Source organism: Gavia stellata, chromosome 10 (genome assembly GCF_030936135.1).
Source record: "Gavia stellata isolate bGavSte3 chromosome 10, bGavSte3.hap2, whole genome shotgun sequence".
In the NCBI taxonomy this organism is placed as follows: Eukaryota; Metazoa; Chordata; class Aves; order Gaviiformes; family Gaviidae; genus Gavia; species Gavia stellata.
This window is the reverse complement of record NC_082603.1, coordinates 9,026,967-9,052,691: the sequence shown is the minus strand read 5'-3', so window position 1 is coordinate 9,052,691 and position 25,725 is coordinate 9,026,967. Positions and strand designations below refer to the sequence as shown.

Genomic DNA, 25,725 nt, shown 5'->3' with positions numbered 1-25,725 from the left:
GCCCACCTCCCTCTGCACCCCACGGCGGCTCCTCCTCGCAGCTGGCTGGCACAGCAACTAATAAAATACCTGTACAGTTAGACTTTAACCCAAGGTCAGCTCAGGCTAATGAAAGACACGGCAGACTAGCCAAGGCTTTCCCAGCACTTTGGGGGGAGGAGCGGTACTGTTCTCTTGATGAAGAATTAACTTACTACAAAATGACAGCTGAGCTTGAGTTCAATCGGCACAGGCGCCATGGCTCCGAGAATTAATGACTGGGGGGGTGGGGAACGACATACCTCGCAATTTCTGCTGCTGAAAACACAGGGAATGAAAGTACATCTCAGAAATGCACAGGAGATCAGGCGTAACTTCCAGGAGAGAAGCCTGGGAAACCTTGCTGGGATCCTCGTAGCAGTAATTGGGAGGAACAGCGAACAGCGGCACTGTGCAGGGGACGAGGATTTCGCTTTACTGAACCACACAAGGACACGGCACCAACACCGGTGCCCTCGGGTGACTCTCAGCCGGCCGTGGGCTGTGTGGGAAAGGGAACCTGGGAGGGACACGGCCCTTTCCTGGCCAGGGCTGCCAAGCCACCCCAGGGATGGACGTGGAAAGCAGAAGGAGCGGGAAGGCAGCAGCTGCTGCCCGCGAGCCCTTCGTGGGGTAAACGACAGCCAGAGCTCAGCGCTGGGGTCCTGCCGAAGTGCTAGGAGCAGACCGCTGCCAGGAACAGCTCTTCTCTTCTTTTTTTCCTTCTGGTGCTTTGTTAACTGGAGGAGGAGTGCAACTTCCAGCGTTGGAGGGGCTGCACCACACCCAGGCAGGCAGCACAGTGAGCACAGGACTGCAACCTGCCTGTGTGTCCTGCAAACCAACAGTTTCTTGGGCCAAAAGGTTGGGTAGAGCCCACGCGTAGATGCAGTGCACACTGCACCCAGCTCGCCAGGTGCAGAGGTGCTGCGCGCTGGGACTGGCGGCATGCATACGGGATGCATGAAATGCAACTGCGTCTGAAAAGGACGGGCAAGCTGCAATGCCACTGTGCAGGATGAGCCAGAGATCTTGTTAGAATCACGCAGCACAGGCCCAGGCATGCTTATGTGGGCAAGGAAGAGGCACAGAGAAAGGCCTCCTGGATGAGTTTCAGCATGGAGTGCTGGCCATCCAAGAGGAGCCTGACCATTTCAGCTAAAGGAGGGAACACGACCAGTATCTCTAAATACAGCGGCAGAAAGAAAAGAGCACTGGGGAAGAAAAGGGAATGGTTTAAAATACAGCTTTGGCACAGTAGCAAACAGACGCAACCTGGCCAGGAGTAGCCTCGCAGATCAGAAGAGAGTCCCCGACCATCCAAGCCACACAGGTCTGGGAATATCAGGGTGGTATCCAGCAGGCAGCTGGGCATGGTCTGCCACACGGCAGGGAACGGAGGCAGCACTGCCTCTCCCGAGAGCCTGGCTGACAGACGGGTAGGGCAGCAGAGAGCCAGGCGTCCGGCCAGTGGGTACCCAGGCGTGGAGCATCACTCCCTTCTGCTGCGGTTGCTGCCCCAAAAGCAGAAAGGCACCTGCCAGCTTGCCCCGGCCCGCATCTCCCTCATGCATCGCCCCAGCTCTACTGGGGCCGCAGCAGATGTCGGCAGATAAAGCGGCTGGAAAGCGGGATACCTCCCAGGAGGGTGGTCAGCTTCATCCAAGAGGCATTTCTGAACAAGGCTTCAAAATATCTGACAGTCCACTGAATCTGGGCTGTGCTTTAAGCCCACAGGGGACCCAAGCTTGCTGGAGGGGACCACACTGCAATACCTGCTTAGCCTACTAATCTGATCAGCAATAAATGGACTAAACCCTGTTTTTAGAAGATTGCCTTAAGCCGCCCTATCAAAGTGCTGCGCTGCTGCCTCTGTCTGTCAAGGACTCCCTTGACCCTTCGCCATGGGCATGCAATCCTATTGTGGCTCCCATGAGGACACGTTACCACCCCAATTCCTGCATGCAGCTGTAAAGTACGTGCCTGGCCATGGCCCATGCCCACGCACCAGCAGGGCGCTCAACCATGGGATGCCCGCATCACCTCCCTGCTCCTTCCCGGAGCTGGGAGACAAAGAGGCAAGGACAGCGGGGAGATTTGGGGATCCGCTCGGTGTGGTCACTTTGCTTGTGCTCCCCTCTCCTGCCACCAAAACCTGGGACAAAACCAACCTGCAGCGCTCACATCTGTAGTGGGGATGGCTCCCATCATGGGACAGGGAGTCACAGAGACATTTTGGGGCAGGACCAAGGTTCCCACTGGCTCCCATCTGCAAATCGCCAGCACGGCACAGGCAAACATGCAAGACACCTCTGCCATCCTGCCAGCTCAGGTTTGAGCTGCTCCTCAGGCTTAAATTTTCCCCGTCACCCTGTCTACACCCCAGTACTGGTGGCTTTGCCAGTAGCTAGACTTTAATCAAAGGGCACAGTAATTTGGAAGGGGCAGAAGAGTAATGAAGTATTGGGTGCTCGTTCTCGGGCTTAACGATGTTTTTCAAAACTCTTCCACAGTTCCTCAGAGTTTGCATTTGCACATATGGGAAAATGTGGCTCTGAGGTGCATGCGTTCATTTGAAATAAGATATGATTTTGGTTTGCACTGACAAGGTCAGTGCCTATTTTCCCATCCAACTTCAGGTTTAATTTTGGTAACCGTCTGTGACGGTTGCGAGCACTGATGGGTATAAATGGGAATCAGTCTAAATATACCCATGTTGTGAAAGCAGCAGAGCAGAGTTAAGGTTGCTGCTTTGAAACAATCCCTGGATCACAGCATACCCATTTATCACACAAAATATGTTTTCCAGTAACACCGAATACTTCACAATAAATTCTTTCTGCTCAGTTTGCTATTTCCTACCAGAGAGCTGCCTCAATCCACTTCCTCCAACCTCCCCTCACTACCTCCAAGTTTCATGAGTCGAGGTGGCAAACTGGGACACATACGCAAGCCATCTTCGGTCCAAGCAGCTTCACAGGAATCTCAGAGAAATCAGAACTGGTAAAAATTAAATCAGCGTCAATCATAGGGTTAAATGAAGAAAGTTCCTCTAGGTCACAGCTTATTCTCACCCCCTCTTTTGCAGGCTTCCACTTACAAGATGATTTACCACCCTTACAAGAAATCCTTAGGGGTTCCATACCTCCCGGTCCTGGTCTTGAAATGTGGTGGGTGTTTTTTCAAAAAAACTCAAAATCAGAGGTTCAAAGGAGACCTGAGACATGTGAGTGTATCTCCCCTCCCAAGGCAGCTCGCAGCCGCTCTGTGTGCCGTGGAAGCCCAGCGCTGTGCAGGGGGATGCAGCGGCGCGGCGCACATGAGGGATGCAGCCAGCGGTGCAGGACACGCTTCCCAGCAACACCCCTCAGCTCCACCCAGCAGCTCATCAAAGCCACCAACGGGTCCCCGTGCGCGTGTTACTGTTCACTTCATTGGGGATTAACTAATACCGAGCTTCTAAGAGAAAGCTGGGGATCCTGTCCCAGCACAGCCACATCATCTCTCCCCCAGCTCGGGCACGCACAGTGACGGCTCTGAACGGGAGCGACCACTCCTGGGCTGGGAAAAGCAGCGCTTCTCAGCCAGATGTGAAGGTCTGTGGAGACTGTGCCACAGGCTAGCGCCCAGCCTTGAAAACATCTCTAAACCCCTTTCAGAAATCTAGGGAAGCGATAACAACACGGACCGGACCCGCGTGGGAGGCGGCAAGCTCCCACCTGCCTTCACATGCTGCCATCTCCGATGACCAAGCGCGGCGTGTGCGAATTAACCAGCGCGTGGGTGCGTATGGGATACTGGTCAAACTGGTTGTAAAAATAACCAGGCTTTGAGCTGCTCCCTTTGGTTAATGAAAACAAGGAGCAGGCTCTGCGCGCATCTGCAGGCACTGCTTTCGCACTGTTTTTCACAGCCCTGGAGATACAAGAGATGAGCTGTACACTTTTCAATATTTACCACCTGTTGCTAAATACGAAGCAGCACATTCCTTGGAAACCCCACATCTGACGGGAATTTGTGGTATTTTTAATTAGACACGCATTGGTTTGACCTATGCGGGCAAAGGCAGCGGGTGCACAAGCTGTTTTGGTGACAGTTCCTTGCCATCGCCCTCTGAAGAAGATAAGAAGCTCCAAGAGCCTAGAAATGGCTTCTGTTCATCCAGCCTACAGTGGGTTGGAACCCACGTGCTAGAATGAGCTTGGCTTAAAGAAAAGCATGGCCATTTTGCAGGAGTTTAGTCATGCCCATTTAATTAAACTCCTGCCTCCTTCTGGCACCGGCAAGACCTGATGCCCTGGGGGACCCCGGGAGCGCCGGGTGCTGAGCAGCGCAGGCAGTGCCCACCCGGGCACCTTCCTCCGCCTCAACAGGAAAACTAAATTTCTGCGTTCAAGATTAGCTTTCTTCCCCAAATGCTTGCTTTCTAAGACAGACCCTACCTCAAGGCAGCTGAGATCGTCCCCACCCGCCCGGAGGGGGCCGGAGGCAGGGCTGACACCACAGAGGAGCGCAGTTACCCCAAATCCACCCCGAGGGCAGGTGACACAGAGAGGGGCACTTTAAGAACATACCCACGCAGCGCTTCAGAAAGGTGTCAGCTCAGCCAAGTGAGCCGAATCAGAACGTGGCGAGATTTACGCCCCAAGTTGTGAAATACAGGGTTTATTTTGGTATTTTTTTACTGCTCACCAAAGAGCTGCTCTCCCACAGTTGCATAAAAAGCTTGAGCAAGACCAGTTGAGAAGGCAGATGAGAATAGCCAGGCACAAAAGCAGTGACGAACTGAAGGAAGGCAAGCTGGTAATACTGTAACTAAATGAGCAATTATGAAATTCAGACAATTAATAAAGAATGAATGAGCAGCAGCATTAAACGCTTAGCGCATCAGAAACAAGCCAGTCCTGTGGGGCTCATTAGATGCCGGCGGTGCTCAAGACACTTGTTTCATGGTTCCTAGTTCAGCAATAACTAATGCAGGTATTAAAAAACATTCACTAAATTCTACATTTTAAAGTCAACAAGTCTGAATAATGTCCTTTAGAGAGATTTAGAAAGAATTATAGACTCAGATCCTTGAAAAAATTCCAAACTAATAAAAGTTCCAAGATTTTAGGCGGAGTTAGAAAACAACCAATATAGGACTTAATGTCAAGCAAAAGGATCACAGTACAACCCGGCACAGCACTAGTTCTATGCAAGCTGAGATCCGAAACTATCTCAGTAAAATTAAAAGTGTACCTCACAAAGGCTGGCTAAGAAACTTAGAGAATACATTGCTGTTTCCCTCTTTGCATGCATTTTGACAAAAACGTTATCTATAACAACCGTACAGCCCAGACTAAGGTGACAAAATCCACCTCACCGGTGGATCCCAAAAATGAAGCAACGACAGAGACAGATGACAGAATGCCACTGTGCTTGCAGGAAACCCCACGGCAAGGAGAGCACAGCAATGCTCATTTTTATGCGGGTCTGGAAGAAAACACAGGGTATTTGCTGTGCAGGTCAAGCGTACAGGAATTCAGCATCTACTCATTTCAGGTTGATTTTATATGGCATTGGCCAAGCAGGCTCCCAAAGGAAAAACAAACAGAAGCTGCATCCAAAAGATGCAGAAACGCATCTTTAAAAACCCCAGAGCCATAGAAAGGTGTCATCCCAGTGGAAAGGACACTATGAAGATAGTGTGGTCCTGGGCACATGAGCAGGGCAATGCACAGCAAAGTAGAAAGGTGAAATTACCTCAAAACAAAGCACTGTTGATATCACAACTAATACAATTGGTGCCAACATAACATGTTCTGCTTCATCATACACTCCAAAGAAGCAATAGAAAGGAGTTTAGAAAAAAGCAACAAGAACATGAGGCGGGTTTCCCAGGCTCTTAAGTTGCAGAGGTTAAAAGAAACTTGGTCTATTTAGCTTATCCAAAGAGTAGGCTAGGAGGGGACTTGTCCGCAGCTCAGACCTGGGACTCGGGGAGAGCTTCCTCACGTTGAAGGCTCTTTGACTTCGGGCAAACGCAGCTCGACTAGCTGGGAGTTGAAGTTGGATCCATTCACACCACAGAAAGACCTGTCTTTTCACAGAAAGCTCGGTGGGACCCGCACCCTGACTCACGCTCACCACCAGCTTTGGGCCAGTTACTCTGGATTTCTCTTTTTTAAATATTGAGGATTTCTTAGCATGCATGCCGAGGTCAGCAGAGATGTGCTCTCTGTGTTTGCAGTACTGGAGAGATACAGGCACATCCCCGAAGTTCCCAGGGATCAGGGAGTGTTTGAAGGAGTCCAGACCAATCCCATCCGTCATGTTAAGAGGGAGTAAGAAAATGTCATTGGAGCAAAATGCCAAAACAAAACTGCAGGCCTTGGAGGGAAAAAGAAAGAGATGGCTCCCTATAATGCATATCACTATTGCAATCCAAGAACAGTACTGTAAAACATCACAGGTGGGGCTGTTTTCAGTTAAAGAGCTAAGCTGAAATTTAACCATCTTTGCTAAAGTTTCCTGTGGTGAATACCCACTTCAGGCCGATTTTTGCAGTTTCCACTGAAACGGATCAGCAGTTTCCGTAGGGAAGCATATAGGAAGGAGAACTGGTTTGGTTGGGGTTTTTTTCCACTGTGTTAAACTCATGCTGGTGAAGACCAAGCGACATATTAAGAATCACTAGGATCCTTGTTTTCCATCAGGGAAACCTGACCTGAGAAGGAAACATTTTCTTCTCTGAAAATTCATCCAAAACTTGGCTACATTCCTCATCTAGAGTCTTCCTCTGGGCAGACTTCACTCCAGCCCGGGAAAGTCCAATCCCTCCAAAAATCCCAGCTGAAGCACATCACTTCACCCACCGACTATCATCCACAGGGACACTGGAGCAGCCGGGGACTGCGTCCGTGGCCGCAGTGCCGTGCCGAGAAGCAGCAGCCCCTGCGCGGCCATCGCAGCCTGGCTGCGGGCGCGGCGGTGCGGGCAGGAGGAGGCAGGGGACCTCCAGGGCTTTCATCGTGCTTTGTACGCTACAGCCCGTCTCCGCTGGGACGGGAGAGTGCTCGGCTCCTTTATCTTGTTCTTGGCTGTGCTTGTTGTTCTGCTGTCCTACAATAGACGACGCATCCTTTCCTCCAGCTCCCTAATTAAACGAGATCCGTTCCACAGACCGGCTCACACAATAGTTTTTGCAGCCTCTCCTCTTAAACAGATGTGATCCTTTCCTCCGCTCCCGCGCGCCGCAGGAACACCCCGTAACACAGACACCCTTACAGCTCTCACGGCCACAAAACCCTGCGCCAAAATCCTTCTCACCTTGCTGCAGGCGGCGAGGCAGGCTCTGACGCTGCTCTTCCCCCTCGGCCATTTGGCGTACAGCATCGCCTGGAACAAACCTTCCTGCTGCACCAAGCCAAAACCACCAAGAATTAATTTTAGCAGTGAAGAAACTGGGGCACGTGGCATTTTTTTGCAAGGCTGTAGCTCTGCTCTTTGCCTCTCTTCTGAGGTGATGCAGCAGAGGAGAACACTTTAAATCGAGGGGTCCTTGGTCTTTGAGCAGAGAAGCATGAGAGCAGAAAAGATCATACACAGAGTAGCATTTAAAGTGTTAACTTCAGCTTGGTTCAATTTTAATTCAGCCCAGTTCCCTGTGCAGGGATGCCTCCCTCGGAAGGAGTCTGACAAGTCACTTAGTCTCCCTGTATCTCAGTTTCTCATCCATACAACAGACATTAAATATTGTTTGACCCCTCACCGGCTGCTTGTGAGGTTTTTCTAATCTTTGCTCTCCTTTTCCTAAGCTATTTCTCCCCTTCATCACAGAGCAAGAGCCAGGTATCATCTCTGGACACACTCACGCCTGGCTGGAAGAGGCAGCTGCCCGGGATACGGCTGCCCGTGTCTCTTCTGCTCAGGTCCACGCAACATCAGCTTCAGCGGTCAGCACAAGGGAGGGTTTGGATGCCACTCCATCCCAAGGGTAAAAAGCTGCCATGATGGCAGCAAAGTGCTGAAAGCCCTGATGTATTAAAAAACACAGGAAAATTCCATGTTGCAGTAAACCAGAAGAAAGAAACCTCCAAATAAAAGCAATGGCATGGGTGTGAGGAGACACGAACGCAAGGGCATTGGAAAAGGCGGACAGGTCCAGCTCTCCACTGTGCTGACCAGAAAAGTGCCGGGAGACGCCAGGATGAGTTGCAGACCCTGAAATCAGCCACACCTCAGCGTACCCCTCTCAAACCCAGGTTCTCTCCTCCACAACCTCTCAGGTGTGACAGGAGCTTATTCTTACGCACAGTTAGGAATTCACTCCAAAATGCAAAGATAAGTGGAGACGGTTAGCTTTGCTAGCAAGTTTCTAGCAGCAGAAGAGACTGTCACCTCTCTGTGACAGTGGTCGGGCTGGAGAGCACTGAGCTTGGTGTGTTATGGCTGGTGACACTGAGCACAGCCCTTTCCCTCAGTAACAATACTTTCTGCAAAGGTTTATGCAACTTGGAGGGTCAGGCAATCAAAGGCAGTTCTGTGACCTTGCAGAAAGAGCAGAGAGCTATCAAAGGACAACAGTTTCTGTAAGAACTCTTCAAACTCTCACAAACAGCAATTACCAGTGCTCTCATGACCCGAAATCTCCCAGAACAAGCTGCAGACCTCCCCCTTGACAGCCAGGCTAAATCCAATCATGCCTGTGAGCCAGAGCGTGCAACAAATCATTCCCTTCTAGGCAGGAAGAAAAGCCAGAGTGGGCATGCGGAGAGTAGGAGAGCTACCTCGGCATCACCAGCAGCTTCCGCGGCATTTGCGGTGCTGCAGACGTTATGCGCGTCAGTGCTCCAACTGCGCTGTAAAGCGAGGTTTACAGTACCGGATTCCCCTGCTTCTAGCACAGCTGAGCCCTGGCACTGAACTGGGCTTGCTGCGCTACCAAAACCACGTGTGCAACATGGGGAGCCTCAAAGGAAGGAGCCACGGAAAGCCAGGGGCACCTCTCCAGCATGCACCAACACCCCTGCGCGTGCTCTGCTGAGCCCAACGGATAATGCAACTCATTAGTGCAGTGCTTAAAGCCTGCATGGAGAAACGTTGCCGAGGAAGAACAAACATGAGCAGAAGGAAGGGGAGGAAGCACAAGGGCACAAAAGGGGACAGACATTTGTGAAATGACTTGACAGGCTCTCCATGGATTTAGAGAGGGGGTGGGAGTTGGCAGAGCACTGCTGGGCTGGGAAGGAGCAATGCAGAAGGTCTGCCCTCTCCCCCACGTTCAGGGAGCCTGGCAGATGTTATTCCCCATCCTCTCCCTTGAGCTCCCAGCAGATATTTGCCGACGGCTCAGACGATGGCATTGGCCAGACGGTAACTGTAACGTGACTCACGGCCAGCACAGGCGGGGAAAGCCCCCAGCCGGGGAGCAAGATGAGTCACAGGGAGAAGCCGCTGGCTCTTGGAGAAGGAAGAAAGCCCAACCGAGGAAAGGCCAACCCAAGCAAACACAGGGCAGGGATGCGTGACGGGGACGTAGGGGACACGAGGAACTGCTGCCTCCCAGCTTTTTGCCGGCAGCTCCAGTCCTGCCCCAGGCTCAGTGCCTACTTGGCTCCCAGCCCTCTCAAAGGCGTTTGCCTGGCTACAGGACAGCATCACTCACCAGGGGCATTGCTGCTTGCGTGGCATGCCCAGCAACAGTTGATGTGCTCCTGGCAGAGCCCTGAGCACCGCCTGCCTGTGGGACACTTGCCCAGAGCAAAGTGCTGAGCTCCTCAGAGAGACAGGAGGTATGGGGAAGACCATGCACCAGCATGCACCTCCTGGCTCATTAGCTTTCCCAAAGCATGCTCCCCAGTCTGGGTTATGGTTTCCTTCATTCTCGCTGGCTCCACAACCAAGCTCTGCATCCAGGTAGGAACCCGCTGCTCTTCCCCAGGCTGGACCCCCTGCCACCAAGCTCTCCTCCCCAGCATGGCTGGAGCCTCGCCACAAGGGACATGTTGAGAACTCAAGCCTGGCAGAGAACTCGTAGCTAGGGCTTTGCTGGAAGCCGAAAGGCAATGAGTTTATCATGACTTATTTATGAGGCCAGCTACCGGGGGAAGAGTGGCATGCCCGCTCCTTGTCTCCTCGGGACCCATCAGGTCGCATGTCTGGCTGAGCCCAGTCATTCCTGCCACCGCATGACCCAGCAAGCCCGGCAGACAGCCGGCACAGGCAGTACTTGCTCACGGAGCACCCTCCCACAGTCCCTCTGGCAAGCAGTGCCCGAAGCCCTATCCCTACCCGGCTTCCTCTGGGGCTCAGACCTCACTTTCCAGCATTAATGGCTCACACTTCACACCTTCTTACCAGTTCAGATGCCTGCCCTCTGCCACATGGAGTCATTTACCTCCTTAACTTGTAATTTTACTACATGTTCATTACAACAGAGTGTACGTACAACTCGCACTACTTAACGCCGCCAGTAACCTTCAAAGCTTCACTGGAAAGCAATCACTGCATCCTGGCAATGATATTAAAACAGACAGCAAAGCCAGGGCCACCATGCTTTGGCCAGCTCTCTTGGAAAACATTCCTCCCCTGTGGGCAGCCTTGGTCAAAAGGCTGCTCTGCTGAATCTGAGTACTAATTTAACCAGCTGATTGATTAAAAACTAAACACAGGATGAGATCCTGACCTATTTCATGCAACTGAGCAGGTGGCATGTTGGTAGCAATGCCGGAGTAGCCGTGATTTTATTATGAAGTTAAGCAGCACTGGTGGTGCCAGGAGAAATACAATTAAGTTCCCCGGAAGCCTTCACCCTTTTTACTGTGATTGTCAGAGCACTGAAAGAGCAATTGAAATTATTACAGATATTCCTCCCAGATCTAATACAACGTAATCTTGTTCATCTCAGTTAATCACGTCAAGTCATTAGCTCGCCGATAATTCACCTCGCACCGAGTGCTGTGACTTGGCAAAGAGCAGGCTGCGCTCTCCAGGCGGCCAAAGCCTGAGCATCTCCTGGCCAGCCCGCTGCCCACCGTGCAGGTCCCCCACAGGCAGCCGGGGTGGGCTGCCCACAGGCAGGGCTCATGCACGCAGGCGCAGCTCGCTTCAAATCCTGCTCCGTTTTACGGCACGGACAGCCGCCGCTGTGCTGCTTCTTGCACGATGAAAGGAAAAAAAAAAAAAGCACGACTTCATTATAAATGACCTAACGCTTTTAAAAACTTGCCATGGCAGAAGCAGGGGTGTATCAGAAATATTTTAATTGGATGAGCTCAAAATTACACCAGGTGCTCTACACAAATAACTGGCCAAACGCATCAATTTTCACACCAGTCCGACTGTGCGCACGGCTTGCAGGGGATGCAAAATCCTGCTTTAAACAAGCTTGTTGAAATTCAGCGATTTTGCCAATTTGCTAAAATAGAGCTCAGCTACGCAAAGCAGCAGAAGTCCCACAAAATCAGATGTACCTGACAGAGTAGGAGGTGTAGAGGAGCTAGATTTTAAAGTGCTTGAAATGCCTCCTTGTTTTGAGCCTGCAAAACTCAGCTGGACACCTCCCAGAAACAGGCTTGCAGAAGACTTCCACAGAAGCAGCTTTTAAGAAGTGCCTATATAGGATTTCATCCTTTCTGGCACCAAAGAAAAACTGGATTAAAGCTGCACTCAGCAATCCAAGTAGCAAAAAAAGGATGATTCCAAATTCTCTAGAATGACCACATGAAGCCACAGCCAGGTAGCACTGACTGTGCTGGAGAATGCCAGGAGCACAGAGAGGAAAGCATTTGCATATATTTACATCATGACAACATAAAAAATACATAGTTATTGTTGTCATTTAGGGTCCCATGTGCTCAGCCATTCTGAAAAAAAAATAAAAAATAAAAGAAAGGATGCCCTGCAGGTAGCTCAGGCACTTTAAACTGAAATCTTCAACAACTCATAGTCTTTATGGTTGGGAAGATGCATCAGTTGGGCTCTTGCTCTCCAGTACTGTAACACCCTCTTCGGTAGCTGACGGACGTGCGACCCATCCCAAACCACTCTCATGAGCTCTCATCCGAATTTCTCAGGCTTTGCCTGTGACCAGCACAGAGCAGAAGAGCACTGCCGCCTCTGGGCTGCTGCATCCCAGCAAAGCCTGGGCAAGGAACATCACCCGGGCTCACACCGACAGGACAGGCTGGCTGTGGCTTTAATGAGCATTTAATTACTGTTGAGCTTGGGACCTTTTGATGTTCAGGTGCCCAAGGGTAACCATCTGGACTTACAGATGGGTTTCTCAATCCTTGCATCCAGAGGAGCCAAGGAGCACTTTGAAGGCAAACCTACCCCAGCAGGGCATGAAGCAACATGGACTGGGTCACCCTGTTTTGGGATGAGGAGGAGAAGGGGTTCAGTTGTATGAACACAAGCCCAGCTGCTTGCCAGGAAAACAAGCCCTAGCCTATTGTATTTATTAGTACTGACGTTGCCATCGGTGCCCTGCAGAAGAGCCAGAAGATGTAGGCTCTGGAGGAAAGCTGCAGCAAATGCTCACGAAATTGCTGTCCAAGTGCATCCTTGGCAGGGCAAATGTCCCGTTCCACCGCGTCCTTCCAGGGCCAGGGATTTGCACCAAGATGCAGAGCAAGACAGGGCTGCATCCTCAGCAAGCCCCACCGGAGCAGGCAGGAAAAGCAGGAAGGCAGAGGCAGCCGGCTGAGCACCTCTCCCCTTCCCTCCTGCCCCTGAGCTGCGAGAATCCCAGGAATTCTCCAACATCCTCCTGCTTCTGGACAGAAACCCTCCCTCTGGTGAGCACCATGAGGATGGCCATGCCACCGCCAGCCCCTCAGCAGCAAAAGGGACCAAATTTGGGCTTAATATACACATCTTGCTCCGGTGGAGCCATTCTGCCCATGGCCCGTTGCTCTGCTTTGCTCTTGGGAGAGTGGCACCGGGACAGAGTCCAGCCACAGCAGGAATCCCAGCAATGCCAGCTATGCCGTGTCCTCCTCTTTGCCCCCAAAGGGTCAGGTCTCCATCTAAACAGGAAGCCGGGATCAGCCAGGCCCACGACGCTCTCCCTCCAGTCCCAACTGCCGGGGAGGAGAGGAGAGGCAGCGCCGCAGGAGCTGCTGCTGCTCGTGGCCCCGTCCCTCCCCAGTTATGGGGACTTCCAGGGCGCTCTCCCCCTCGGGACCCTGTCAGGCAGGGTGCTTCCGCACTTCTTTGCAGGATCTTTTTTTTTTATCATTCAGTAAATAGTGCCAAAGGCCAGTGAGCAGCTAGCACGAAGGCAGCACTGAGAAAGGGGAGCCGCAGTGGCAGGAGGGACAGAGAGGGTCCCCCTCCGTCACCGGCAGCGAGTAACTCAGAACACGCCAGGACACAACACTTTCCCCCTAAACCAGGGACTGCATTAAAAACCACGCAAACCTCAGGGTCAGCAGCTGCCTCACACACCACACGCAGAAACGCTGCAGCTTGCACTTGGACATCTCCAGTTGCTCGCTTTCTGTGCCTAAATAAGCTTTTTCTTCCTCTGGTTTCCCCATGCCAATATTTTGGGATTACTTTATTCCTTAAAGAACACAACTACCCTTCTGCATTAAGAAGGAGACACATTCCTTGACCTCCAGCCAAATCCAAACCAGCCTCCGGCGCCCAGCCCAGCCAGCGAATGCCCTTGCAACGCTGCGGTAACGTCTTGCTGCTGGGTGCAAGGCCAGTGCAAAACACGGGAAGCCGGGGAATGGCTTTATGCGTAAACTCCTGTCAAACAAACCATCCTGGCATGCTCTTCACAAACAGCACCCGCGACAAATAAACAGACATTAAAAGTCTCTCTGGCAGATCTGATCTGCAAACTCATGGCCTTCCAATGACTTGCACCTCTCCCATCTTACACTAGATCAAGGAAATTTGAGCACATGTTTCAAACACATTATTCATCATGAGAAATCATTATTTTACCCTAATTTGTGTTCTTTCTGCCATTCAGAGCTTTATCTATGAATTGTCTAGACTATGCTTAAGTTTATTTACATTGGTCAATAAAAAAGCACAGTAGGGTTTATTTAAGCCCTCGAAGTTGTGCCAGTGCTCCCATGCTGATGTGGAATTATGTGATTTTGGGGCTGGAGCTGCGTTCTTTCAAAAGTCTTATCTTGAAAGGCAGCAGAGGAAATAGCTGTTTATGAGAGGTCTTGACAGCGCCACAGTTGTTCTGTCCCAAATCTCATTTGGAACCAAGGTGAGCAAACCCAATGCCATAAAGGACTTCCCAACTTGTGCACTGGCCACAACATTAAACACCATCGAGATGAGAGGGCAAGGGGTCGGAAAGCTGCTGAGAAAAGCCCACAAACTATTTATGTGCTGGAAGTTTGAAACAGAAGAGCCTTGCAATCTGTGTCCTTGGGATACAATACTCCTCTCCTTGGGATACAATACTTCTTTCCTCCTCTGGCAATGAGAAAAGAGAAAATGAGATGATAGCAAGAGTCCACAGGAGGGGCTGAGAGAGGAGCAGGGCCACAGCCGAGCCCCGGTAGGGCTGCTCAGCCACACGAGCAGTTCCAGTGCTCACAGAATCCCACGAGGCCACCAGAAAGACAGCTCATCCATTACTCAACGTCCCTGCAACCATCCTCAGCTCCTTCATTTAAGAGTGTTATTTCCAGGAGAGAGCCATCCCTGGAAGACAGGGCAGACCCCTTGCTGTGACCCACGGAGCAGATCAAATTCCCTGCGCCTGTGGCCACACCACCATGTACGTCAGACCAAGGTCCAACCACCGCCCAAAGGGCTGCCTTGTGTGTCGGGAGCAGTCAAGCTCCTGCTGTTTTAAGCCCGGGGGCAGCAAGCTGGCCGGGTGCGTGGTTTGCTCACCTCCCAGCCCACCCTTGGACACCTTCCAGTTGAGCAGGCGAGAGGCCGGGGCACGGAGGAAAAGCTCCTCTCCTGGCTATTGGCCAATCATTATATGGCAAGAGCACCCCGTATCCTGACGATAGGTATTTTGGGAAGCCAGATGACTTCATTACCAGCTGACATCCCCTGACCTACTCGCTGTTAAACAAACTCACAGCTGGCCAGCCCCAGAGCTCATTACTCAGCACTTTAATTTGCACGTTGCTATTTACTGGGCACTAACGTGCCAGCATATCCAGGCAGCGTTCAAACTTTCACACAGCTGAAGCACTTATGCAAACAGTAAAAAACAAATGTACTTCTTCCACAAGTAGCTTGCTGTTACCTTTGAATTGGGACTGACACACGAGGAAATCCTCTGAATCGCGGACATGCTATGGTTTCCGTCCAGTGCCAACAGCCCCACATCCCGCACCCACCTTCCACCCCATCCCCACCTCCGCAGCACACGCTCCTGCACAGGATGCAGCACCGTGAGCGCGGAGACGGCCCTACTACCGCTCGGTCTGCAGATAACCCCAGTCACGGCACGCAGAATGCCCGGGTACCGCGGGGGATAGCCAGCACCGGGGATGCTCCAAATGCGACAGTGTGGTACAAAGTCACAAGCTTGCTGGCACCGAGCCGGGGTTACGCAGAGATCTCCATGGAGAGAGTGATGGTCAAAAATGCAGAGTTATGAATAACCCAGAGGACAGGACTTAAGTGAGACAAGGCTGTAAGCAGAGACTGAGGAGTGGTGCCCCCGCCACCCCAATGCAGAAGGGGAAGGAGCATCCTCGCGACACTCACCCTGATCCGCCGCATGGCCGTCACGATCTCCACCCGGCTGTTTGGCCGTGGCACATCCAGGCTCCCGATGTACTGGAGGGAAAGAAAGAGCTGATTACTCGAGGTTCCATGGCACTGGAAACCTCACGGTCCCACCATGGCCTCAATGGCATCCCTGGATGGAACCCAGGGTCAATTCTGGGGAACAGGATGCATTTTGCCTGCTGCACTCGAAGCATTGCACGCTTCCCACCACAAAGCTGTTCCCTCACCACAATGTTTCAAGGATTCAGCAGCCTTATTCTAACAATAAAATAACATCAGTAATCAGGCCAGGAGGACTCATTCATCTATGCTGTGATCAAAGTACATAGGTATAAGCCAATATCCCCTCGGCTGCACGGAGTCATCTATTATAGACCTGGATATTGGAATATCCCTGAAATAGCTGGGGCAACCTGTCCTGTGACAGGCCCTTCACTGTTTAATTACAGCCCTGCCAAACCCTTGGCTGTTTTTGCAGCGATGCTGAGCCTCCAGGCCAAGCCTGCAGAATAAAGGAGCCGCTTTGCTATTCAAAGGGGACCAAAGGCAGTACCGCTGCGACCCAGCACGGAGAGATGCCGAACAAAAACCTTTTTAAAAATAAAATGGAAGAGGGCAGATTCAGAAGAAGGATCAGAAAATAGACAAGTGATGAAGAGTCAATGCGGAGCGCTAAAAACATGTCGTTAAAAGAAAAGCTTTTTGAGTCTATTTACTAGCCCCCTGTGCTCCCACGCTTCATCTTGACACAAGCGCTGATGTAACCCTCGGCAGCGCAGCGCGGGCACTAAACCTGGCAGGGCTGTACGTTCCTGTGAATATGGCCGTAACCTTTGCTGACACTGTGAAAACACAGGTCACTTGTTTCAAGCGCCAGCGCTGAGACGGGTACTTAAATGGCCGAACATGTGCTAGGGGTCGTCATCAGGCAGAGGCCGCGGAGAGGGGTTATTTCTCACCCAGCATCGCTGCGGGACTCCCGGCACCTCTCTGCTGGGATGCTCCTGCCACCTCTATCGAGGGCACCGCGCGGGGGCTGCGTGACTGCCCCTGGGTTTTGTGTGTGCATGCTGTCCCAGGGAGCCCTCCTTGCTAACCCTCCGCGCCCGCACCCCAAGCTCAACAATCCCACCCGCTCGGCGAGGCCATCCCCAGCTGCACAGCTCCTGCCCCGGGTGCAGATGGAGGCAGGCGTCCAGCGACCGGCACCGGGCAGTCGGTGCTGCGAGTAGATGCGAAGAGAGAGGATATAAAAATAAACACCAAACAGCTGGCATGTTCATCAAGTGCTGAGCAGGCTGCCGCGGTGCAGGGCAGCTTTATGTAACCGGGAATTAAAGCCCACGATGCACACCGCTGGCAAAGGCAGCATTAACTGCCCAGACCCAACCGCTCAACACCCAGCCGCAAAATCACAAGTCTTGGTAAGTTTTTAGTCGCATCCCCTAAACAGAGCCTTCCCACCTCTTCAAAGGTTCAGGTTGTATTCACAGAGGTGTCTTTTACATCAGTCAATTCCCTTTTCTCATATAAAGTCTGGAAACCATCAGTAAAAAGCAGGAGATGACGAGGAGGGCTGAGGCAGCCAGAGCCCTGGGCACACAGTCGCCGCGCAGCACCCAAGGGAGAAACCTCTCCCTGTCTTCCCCTGCCAGGCGAACACCTTGGCTCCACAGCACCTCTCCCTCCGAGCCTCCCCACGCCGCTCTTCTGCCGGGGACCACACGGCACTGTTTCCCACTCCCCTGCAAGGGAGACTTCTTAGCTTGAATTATGAGAAGGACAGACTTTTGCTAGCAAAAGGGACAGCCAGAGGATGCCTATCATCTTCTAGTTACTCCCAACAGCACGAGGTCACTGCCGCTGGAGGGGTAATGGCTGTCCTTGCGCAGGCAAGCGCAGAGTACAGCCACATGCAAGGACACGGCAAGCAGCAGCAGCTATCAGCCGGGCAGGGGACAGCCCAGTCCACTGCCGGCTCCCACAGCCGCATGAATTCGAGCAATGCCAACCTCCTGGCTGACGACCACGACCTCGGCCAGCAGCAGCACTCAGTCATGCCCATAACTGCACGTGCGAGCCCGGCAGGGCCGGGCCGCCCCGTAAGCAAGCGATGGAGCAGAAACCACCTTGGACCTCCTTGGATGGCCCTCCTGGAAAACAGCACCAGCAGCAGGAATGTCTTGATGCTGTCCTATCTGCACCCCTTTATTCAGCTATTCCGCTGCAGCCCACGTTCACATGTACCTGAACCAAGGGGCTCAGGTCACAAACCATGCAGGATTTGCCTTTGCTCCCAAATCCAGGCTCCAAGGTACCCTGCTGCATCCCACGGGAGCATGCCCCCACCAGAGCCCATGGCACCTCCAGCCCCAGTGTGGGCTCGCTTCACACAATTACTGTGCTCACAGCTCCGAAAACACCCACCTCTCCCTCCGCTCTGGAGGCAGGTATTTTTTGCACGTTTCACAAAACTCAACAGATGGACAGTCTCCATGGATTATTTTTGCCTTCAGGGCAGAAATCACACGTGGGAGCTGCACCGCAGAGGAGCAACCCTTCACAGCGTGGCGAGTATCCCCCCGAAAATGTGGACGTGGAGGTCAGCCTTTCAGCTAAACTACTATTTCCCAGGCGAGGAGCGGGGATGGCCTGAGAAACCACCCGTATTTACTAGTGATTTGCAGGCAATAAGCGCACCGAGGGCCGCTCCTACTCCGCTTTCCTCCAGCCCTCCTACTCACAGCACTGACTTTCATTTCGGGACGAGGTGTGGGAAAAAGCAGGCGAGGCAGAGGCGAGGATCAGCAAAGCAGCTGGAGCCTCCGGGGTGCAGGACTCTCCCCTCAACCCACCCCAACGCTTAGACCCAGCTCCTCCCTCCCAGGGTGGGAGCCCCAGGGACCCCCGAGCATTGGGGCTCCCAGACCCCAGGCACGGGCTTTTGCCTTCCTTTAAAATCCACGTGCCCCAAGCGAGGTGCCAGGCGCGGCGGTGGCTCTGGTCCCCGCAGGGGCCGATGTCCCAGCTCCCAGGGCTCAGGCCAGCATCCATGCCAGCAGGTCAGCCCTGCGGGAAAAGGAAGGAGCAGGGCTGGGGCTCAGCCGGGGAGGAGAAAGGAAGGGGCCCGAGACAAAAGGAAGGAAAATAAAGCTGTGTGAAAGAGAGCTGACAAAGAAAATAAACCCATGAAAGAACCCACCCTCCCCAAGCGCCCGGGAACCAAGGAGGAGGAAGCCATATGCAGATACGCAGGACGCAGCTTTCCGAAATAATAGCCTCCAGATCTGTGGCCCCACCACCCTGCCAGTGTAAGGGGACAGAGGTGGAGCCCCCCACCTGCACCCATGAGCCAGGCGGGATTAGGGGGTCACCGATCCCCACGCTCTGAAGGCAGGGGACACGGCTGGCTCGGTGGGGAGGGCAGTCCCCAGCAGCCCCCTCCTCCCCGGCCCAATTAGGAGGAGAAAGGCCACCCGCCCGGAGCACCAGTGAATGGGCAGCTGAGGGGGTCCCTCTGTAATGAGGCGCTCTGGCAGCCCCACAAAGGCAGCACTCGCATTGCAAACGGCCAGAGCCGCTCGGGGCTGCATCGCCCGGCGGCACGGGTAGGCAGGCACAAAGCACCTATTTTGCAGGGTGCTTTCAGTCCCCCGTGCACCCTGCTGCTCCTCACCCCCATATGTGGGACCCGGTCTTCCATCGATCCCTCCTGGGCCCCTTTCCCTGCCATGGCACAGGCTTGGTGGCCGTCACCCATCGGGCTTCTCAGCACCCCAAGGGAGCCTGCTTGCTGCCCCCCTCCCATGCAAACAGGCTCCCCTGTCTGCCCCGCGCACGGCTGCACAGCCCACACCACACACCCTCTGCCCATGGCTTATGAAAGACCTGTCCAGTTCAGGGCAATACCAGTCCTCCCCAGGCCAGAGGAAAAAAAACCAAGAAAACAAAGGAGAGCATTTTGCCAAAGCAATGTTTGCACAAGTCACTTAGCTTCTCATTTTTCCCTGAGGTTCTTTAATATTGCTTGTTTTCTGCCCTGTCAGAAATGGATTTTCTTGAGAAGGTGCTTTTTCTGTGACGGCAGTTGGCAGATATTTTCGGAAAACTGAAGGCCAATCGCCACCCTGACAGAGGGACCCCTCCAAGGGGTGTCGGCACACCTTGCGGGTGGCGGGCAGTGGTGGGCAGCGAAAGCCTCTTCCCGGAGAGGAGCTGCCGCCTTCCCAAGGGAGTCACGCTGCCTCTGCGCCAGCCCGACACTGCGTGCAGAGGTCAGGGCTGAATCACACCCACCTCAGAGGGGAGCCCAGCTTGGCTGGCTGCCGGGTTTCCAGCTTCGAAAGCCGCCCCGAGTCAGAGAGCCTGCCACAGATGAAGAGCCACTGCCTCTGCAGAAGAGCTGCAGGCAGGCTGGCGGCACAGGCAGCGAGACACGCTGGCACCAGCCCCAGGCTGGGGCATCGCACTGTGGGCTACGCAGCCATCCTCGGGGCCAGGAGAGCCTCGTCGAAGCAGGGAACCCTGCACCTGGGCTGGGGAGGGGTTACCGGAGGTACCAGTGGCCAGGTGGGAGGCATCGCATACAGGGCACGAGGGTCCCGAGATTTCTGAAGAGTCCAGGGCGGCGTGAGGCCAGACCAGGTACCGGGACGTCAGCCCCGTGACACACGGCCGTGCCACGAAGCGAGGGCCAAAGTCCTCGGGCGCCCTGAGCCCAGAGATTTGAAATCTCATTTCCCCAGCGCCCAGGGAAACACCCAACCTCTCTGGAGCCTGGCTGATAAGGGCTTCTCCCGGAGCTGCTGTGGTCAGGGAAAGCAAGGAGAAATCCAATTCCTGCGACTTCTGCTGTCCCAGTGCTCCCACTCCCTCCACCCGGGGAGCCACGGGGCCGGGCTGGCACAGCCCCGGCTCTGCCCGGCACCCCAGGAACACCCAGTCTCACTGGAAGGAAAGGGGGGAAGTTTACTCAGACTGCGGTGGTGTGGGCTCAGAGGCCAAAAGGGACGGAAAAGTTGGGATGCCAGCTGACTTCAATGGAAAAAAGCCTTGGCTTCCCAGCCTGAGCCCGGCAGGTGGGTGCAGCGGGCTCCCTGCTCCAGCCCTGCCCAGGCCTCCCTTAACGGGGCTCTGCACCCTGAGGACACCGGGGTGCCTCCAGCCCTGGGAGCCAATTAGTTTAACACAGCGTGTTAAGAGAGCTATGCAACCAGCCAGTGGGCATTAACACAGGGACACCTCATGCCAGGCAGCACCGGTCAAGCTGGTGCCCTAAGAATATCGGTGCATATCTGTCTGCTGATCCTAGAACCGCTTGCACTGCCTATCAGCTGTGCAGGGGCTAGAGTGCCAGCAACAGAGAGCTGCGAGGGTCCCAAGACAAGACCCCAGCGCCCACCAGAGCCATGTGCACCACACCCACCCTCCACTCTAAAACGGGGGTCACGCAATAAGGGGAGACACCTTTGCAGCAGGATGAGGCCCTGCAGTGGGGACACCAGGACACAGAGTGAGGGGGTGCAGCAGGAGAGCTGAAGTTTTTCCATGCCAATGAATCACAGCTGTCCACTCACCCCTGTTTCCACACCCCACCCAGCCAGGCTGCCCACAGCTACCCCCCGCACAGGGGCTGAGCTTCCTGCACTAACACCCACCTACAGCCTTAACAGGCGTTTCTGTACGGGGTGCACAAGACCAGAGCATTTCAGCGGCCAAAAAGCAGGGCTGGGAGCATCCCACCCCCATCACTTCTTCCTCAAGGACCTTCTGGCATCTGCTGAGCCCACGCGCTGCCTGGCCGGTACCCACAGTCTCAGCATACACAGCTTTGCCAAATCCTGGCAGAGTTTGGGTGTTTTTTTTTTTTTTTGCTAAGAGCTTCACTAAGCAGCCTGTGAACTGACTTAACAAGTATGGCAGAAATATGCCACTGTTTCAGACGAGAACTTTTGTGGCACTTGGGAAGGTTATTTATAGCCGCGAGCAAGCAATCCCGGGCTAAATCACACTGCAGCTTTGCTCGGGGCTGAGCAGCCCTGACAGAGCACACCATGCTCCAGACCTGCCAGTACAAACAGCCCCCAAATAAAGCTGCCAAGTCTCTCCCAGCTAGCTAAAGAGGTGCAGAGCTTCACACAACCTGTCTCCAGCTTCCCAGCCCTCCGGGAAAGGGAAACCTTGCTGGGAAGGGAGCCTGAAGCAGAGGAGGGGAACTGAAGACCCCGATCGGAGCTGCCTGCAATTCAACTCACTTCAAATGCTTTTATGTGCAGACCCTACGTACATGAAAATATATGCAAGAGTGGAAACACATGCGCATTTCCTCCTTAGCGTTCATCTGAGGCCATAATCCTTTTCCTGATAAAGGATTTATCTTTGCAGCAACCGGCAGGCACTGCCAGCGCTCACAGCCTCGGGAGGGTGGTGGGCAGGTGAGCTGGAAGAACTCATAGGAAGGGACATACTGGATTAGACTAAAGTCTCCTTCATGTCCCGTCTCCAAACATAGACAGCAGCAGATGCTCGGTTCAACTTCGGTTTCCCACGCACAAAAGCAGAGAAAAGTACTGACAAACATGATAGAAAATGCCTGGTTGTCAAGATCCCTTAAGGGGAAAAAACCCCACCACCCGAACCCAAAACCCCCACCTGCTCATTGCCCAGAAGAACAGCAATCCTCCCAAACTTCCAGTTTATCTGCAAACAGGTCTGCTATCAGGAAAGCCATGTCTCAGCACAGGTCTTGTCTCAGCCCCCGGCAGCCCTGGACTGCAGGCGGTGGGTCTCCCCGAGGACCAGGGTTTGCTTGGACAGCCCCTTCTCCCCTCGCCTGCAGAGGGGGGAGCAGCAGAGAGGGTCCTTGCACCCATCTCGCCCCTTCACTGGGAACCATGTACATTAGGGCACTGCGAATGGATTAACGAGCCTCAGGACCAAAGGATTAACAGCTGTTTCCAAAGAATGGGTATTTGGTAGGTGGGACCTTGCTCTGGACCACAAAATCTCCAGGGCAGGAGGAGAGCCCAGCCCAGTGATCTCCCGAGAGCGGTTCTAATGACGGGGGCCAGTAACAGCTTCCCCATGCAAACCCAGCAGCACCCAGCACCCCTGCATTCGAATGGACGGGGGGTCCGGCAGTCCAATGACAGGCTCCACCACCCCATTTAATTCCCTCTGCACGCTGATCTCTGTGGAGGTGTTGGAGTAGCCTGAGTCATGATTTCTGAATGCGCAGAATTGCTGGTGTTGCACAAGCTGGCCCTTGGGTTTTGTCCTGCAGCACTAAGGCTTTGGAAAAATAAGGAGAAAGCTTGCATCCCCCTCCTCCTCGCCCCGACTGGAGGAGAAGTGCTGGGCGGAGAGGTGGAGGAGGACAGAAGGAGTCTTTACTCTCTACATACCCATTTATTTAACCAGGAAACCATTGCACAAGTGGGAATTTCTGCCTGCTCCCCTGTGCCATGCTGCAGCTCCCAGCTCTTTCATCCGAATGCTTCAGCTAACTCACGAGGCCAGGCTTTTGATTTTATTCAACAATTCAGACCACAAGACGCAGAAGAAAGCGAACGCCCTGCCTTCCCTCGGAGCCAGCTCCCCCGATTCCCAGCAGCCTGGCTGAGGCACCTCAGGGACACAGAGGGATTTGATGCCAAGAGGGCTGGCCAATGAAAACAGATCCAAAAGTGTGAAATGTATTACTATTCCTAAGAAGATGCAGTGGGATTTTCCAACTATTGGATTTATCTCCAGAAAATGGATTAACATAATCCTTAGAGGACACTTCGCTCAGACTTGGTGTCCCTGTGCCAGAGCATATGGCTGCAAGTAGCTTCAGTGGGGACAAGCAACACAAGTCTCCTGATGGCATCGCATGTGACAGCACCGCTTGCTTCAGAGCGAGTCCATCGCTCTGTGCTTGAAAAGGGCCCAAATCCTGATTGCCCACAGCCACCCACCCCGGGATGCTGGGACTCCCTCAGGAGAGAAGCAAGGGGAACATCAACATGGGTTCTAGCAGCTACTGATGAACCAAAATGTGCATTACGTCCACTACGTGTGCCATTTAAAGACAGCAGCAGACAGTGTAGGTCTGAGGGTAAAAATAAAATAAAAAATTAAAACAATAAATCAGCACATACCAACTCAGGCCCGCATTACCCCCCTGCGGTGAGCCCCAAGCAAGCTCGCCTGGAATCTCAGGCTGCCGGAGCAGAGACTGCTGATCCAGCTGCTGAGGGCTGTAACACTGGGATCCCCGCTGCCCGCGCTATCAGCAATCCCAGGAGGCTTTTAGGAGACAGGCAACATGAGTCTCGGCACCCCAGCCAAGTATTTTTCTTCCTTAATCTTCCCCCAAAGTTCTGCTCTGATTCAGAGTTCCTCATTTTTGTGACTTGTGCTGGGTGCCTGGCCGAAACAAGAGCCACGCGGGTTTAAGTGCTTGGGATTCTTGGGGATAAAAGAAACTAAAGGAGCGTAAGCATTTAATTGATCTCCAGCAATCTAATAAAAGGATAGAGTAATTGCCTAAGCTATCTGCATTCTGCATCTGGCATCAGGAGCTGCTGGAGAAACCCATAAATTCGGAAGCTGGGTTTCATACGGATGGTGCTTGGCATTAACGCATGCCACAGGATACAAAATAAGAGAAAGAGGAGCTAACAAAGACTAATACGCACCACCCCATCAACGCAGCCAGACCAGCAGCACGGAAAAGAGATGAGCCTCAAGCAGACCGAGGGGCAACTGAAGCCCCATCCCACTCCTTACACCCAAGCTGGGCTGCCCAAAGCTGGCATGGAAGAGGCACAGCACTTACACCCAGGCACGCGGGATTTAGAAGGGGAAGTGCTTTGCAGCCTCCCCACAGGTGCTGGCAGTAAAACAGCAATTGGCTCCAATAATCCAGGAGCAAAAGGCTGCAAAGCTGAATGTGGACAGTCTTTCCCAGGAAAGAGTTGCAAAGCAGGTTTAAGTTTGCTCCATAAACAACTCCTCTGCTGTTTTGCTCTCCACAGTGCAGTGCCCGCCATCAGGTGGGCAACGGCCTCTGCAGAGCAACCTTCCCAGACGTGATAAGAGGGGGAAATAACACAACTTTGGCACCCTCCAAGGAGCTGCAGCTTTGCCCCCGGGGCACTGCACAGGATTAGATGCCAAAGCTGCAATTTTTCCCCTGCCAGCACCCATGCTCCAAGGAGTGTGTTCCACAGATGTCTCCCTCCCTGCCACTCAAAATCTGCTCTACACCAGTTTTTTTCCAAGTTAACCTCACTTGGAGTATCTCACCAGTGTGACAACATATCCCCCAGGAACAGCAAAGGGAGCAGGATTTTGTTTCCCCTTTTCAAATTTCATGGCCAGCTACTTCCCGGTGCACTGCTGGCCAGCGCTCCCTGCTCAGGGCTGGACAACGCGGGCAGGTAGCTCGGCTTTTCCCCAGCCTGCTGAGAGCGCAAGCACTCAGACCGTGGGAAGCCACAGCCTAAGTGGAGTAAGAGACCGAGAGGTCCCAACAGAAAAAAAAAAAATAGCGCTTCCTGCCAAATCCAGTAGCAAGGATGGTTCATAGATGTAAGGAGAAATAGCAAGCTTTTATTTCGGGCGGTTGGCCCTGACCTCTTGCATTGCACCGCAAATGGCACGCAGTTCCTCCGTCCGCTCACACATGAGTTTATCCCGTTAGAGGAGCACCAGGGTAGAAGGCATCCTGCAGGACACCGACCGTCCCCGTCACACCGGCGCTCCAGCACAGCGCTGGAAACGCAGAGCACAGCCTGAGCCCTCCGCTCTTTCCCGGGAAGATGCACGCAGTCCCTGGTTCTCCTGGGCCAGTGTCCCCAAGCAACACCACGCAGAGCCTAGGAGGGATGCAGGGCCAAGGATGGAAAGCAGCTGGGTGACCCCTCTCCAGCTGGACCCATCAGTCCAGCTTCAACATCCTTATGGGATGGGTGGGAAGCCTCACCCAACTCTTTGCAGCTG

At 53.4% G+C, this 25,725-nt stretch overlaps 1 protein-coding gene across 6 annotated transcripts in view; it reads right to left on the bottom strand.

The window, feature by feature from the left end:
- The window catches only part of NOS1AP (nitric oxide synthase 1 adaptor protein), a 42,397-nt gene that overhangs the window by 16,366 nt on the left and 306 nt on the right, over nt 1-25,725 (bottom strand). For all 6 annotated transcript variants that reach the window (XM_059821632.1, XM_059821629.1, XM_059821633.1 and 3 more), the window contains exon 2: nt 15,715-15,786. In XM_059821632.1, coding sequence (XP_059677615.1) covers nt 15,715-15,786 — 72 coding nt within the window. The remainder of the gene's footprint in view (nt 1-15,714; nt 15,787-25,725) is intronic.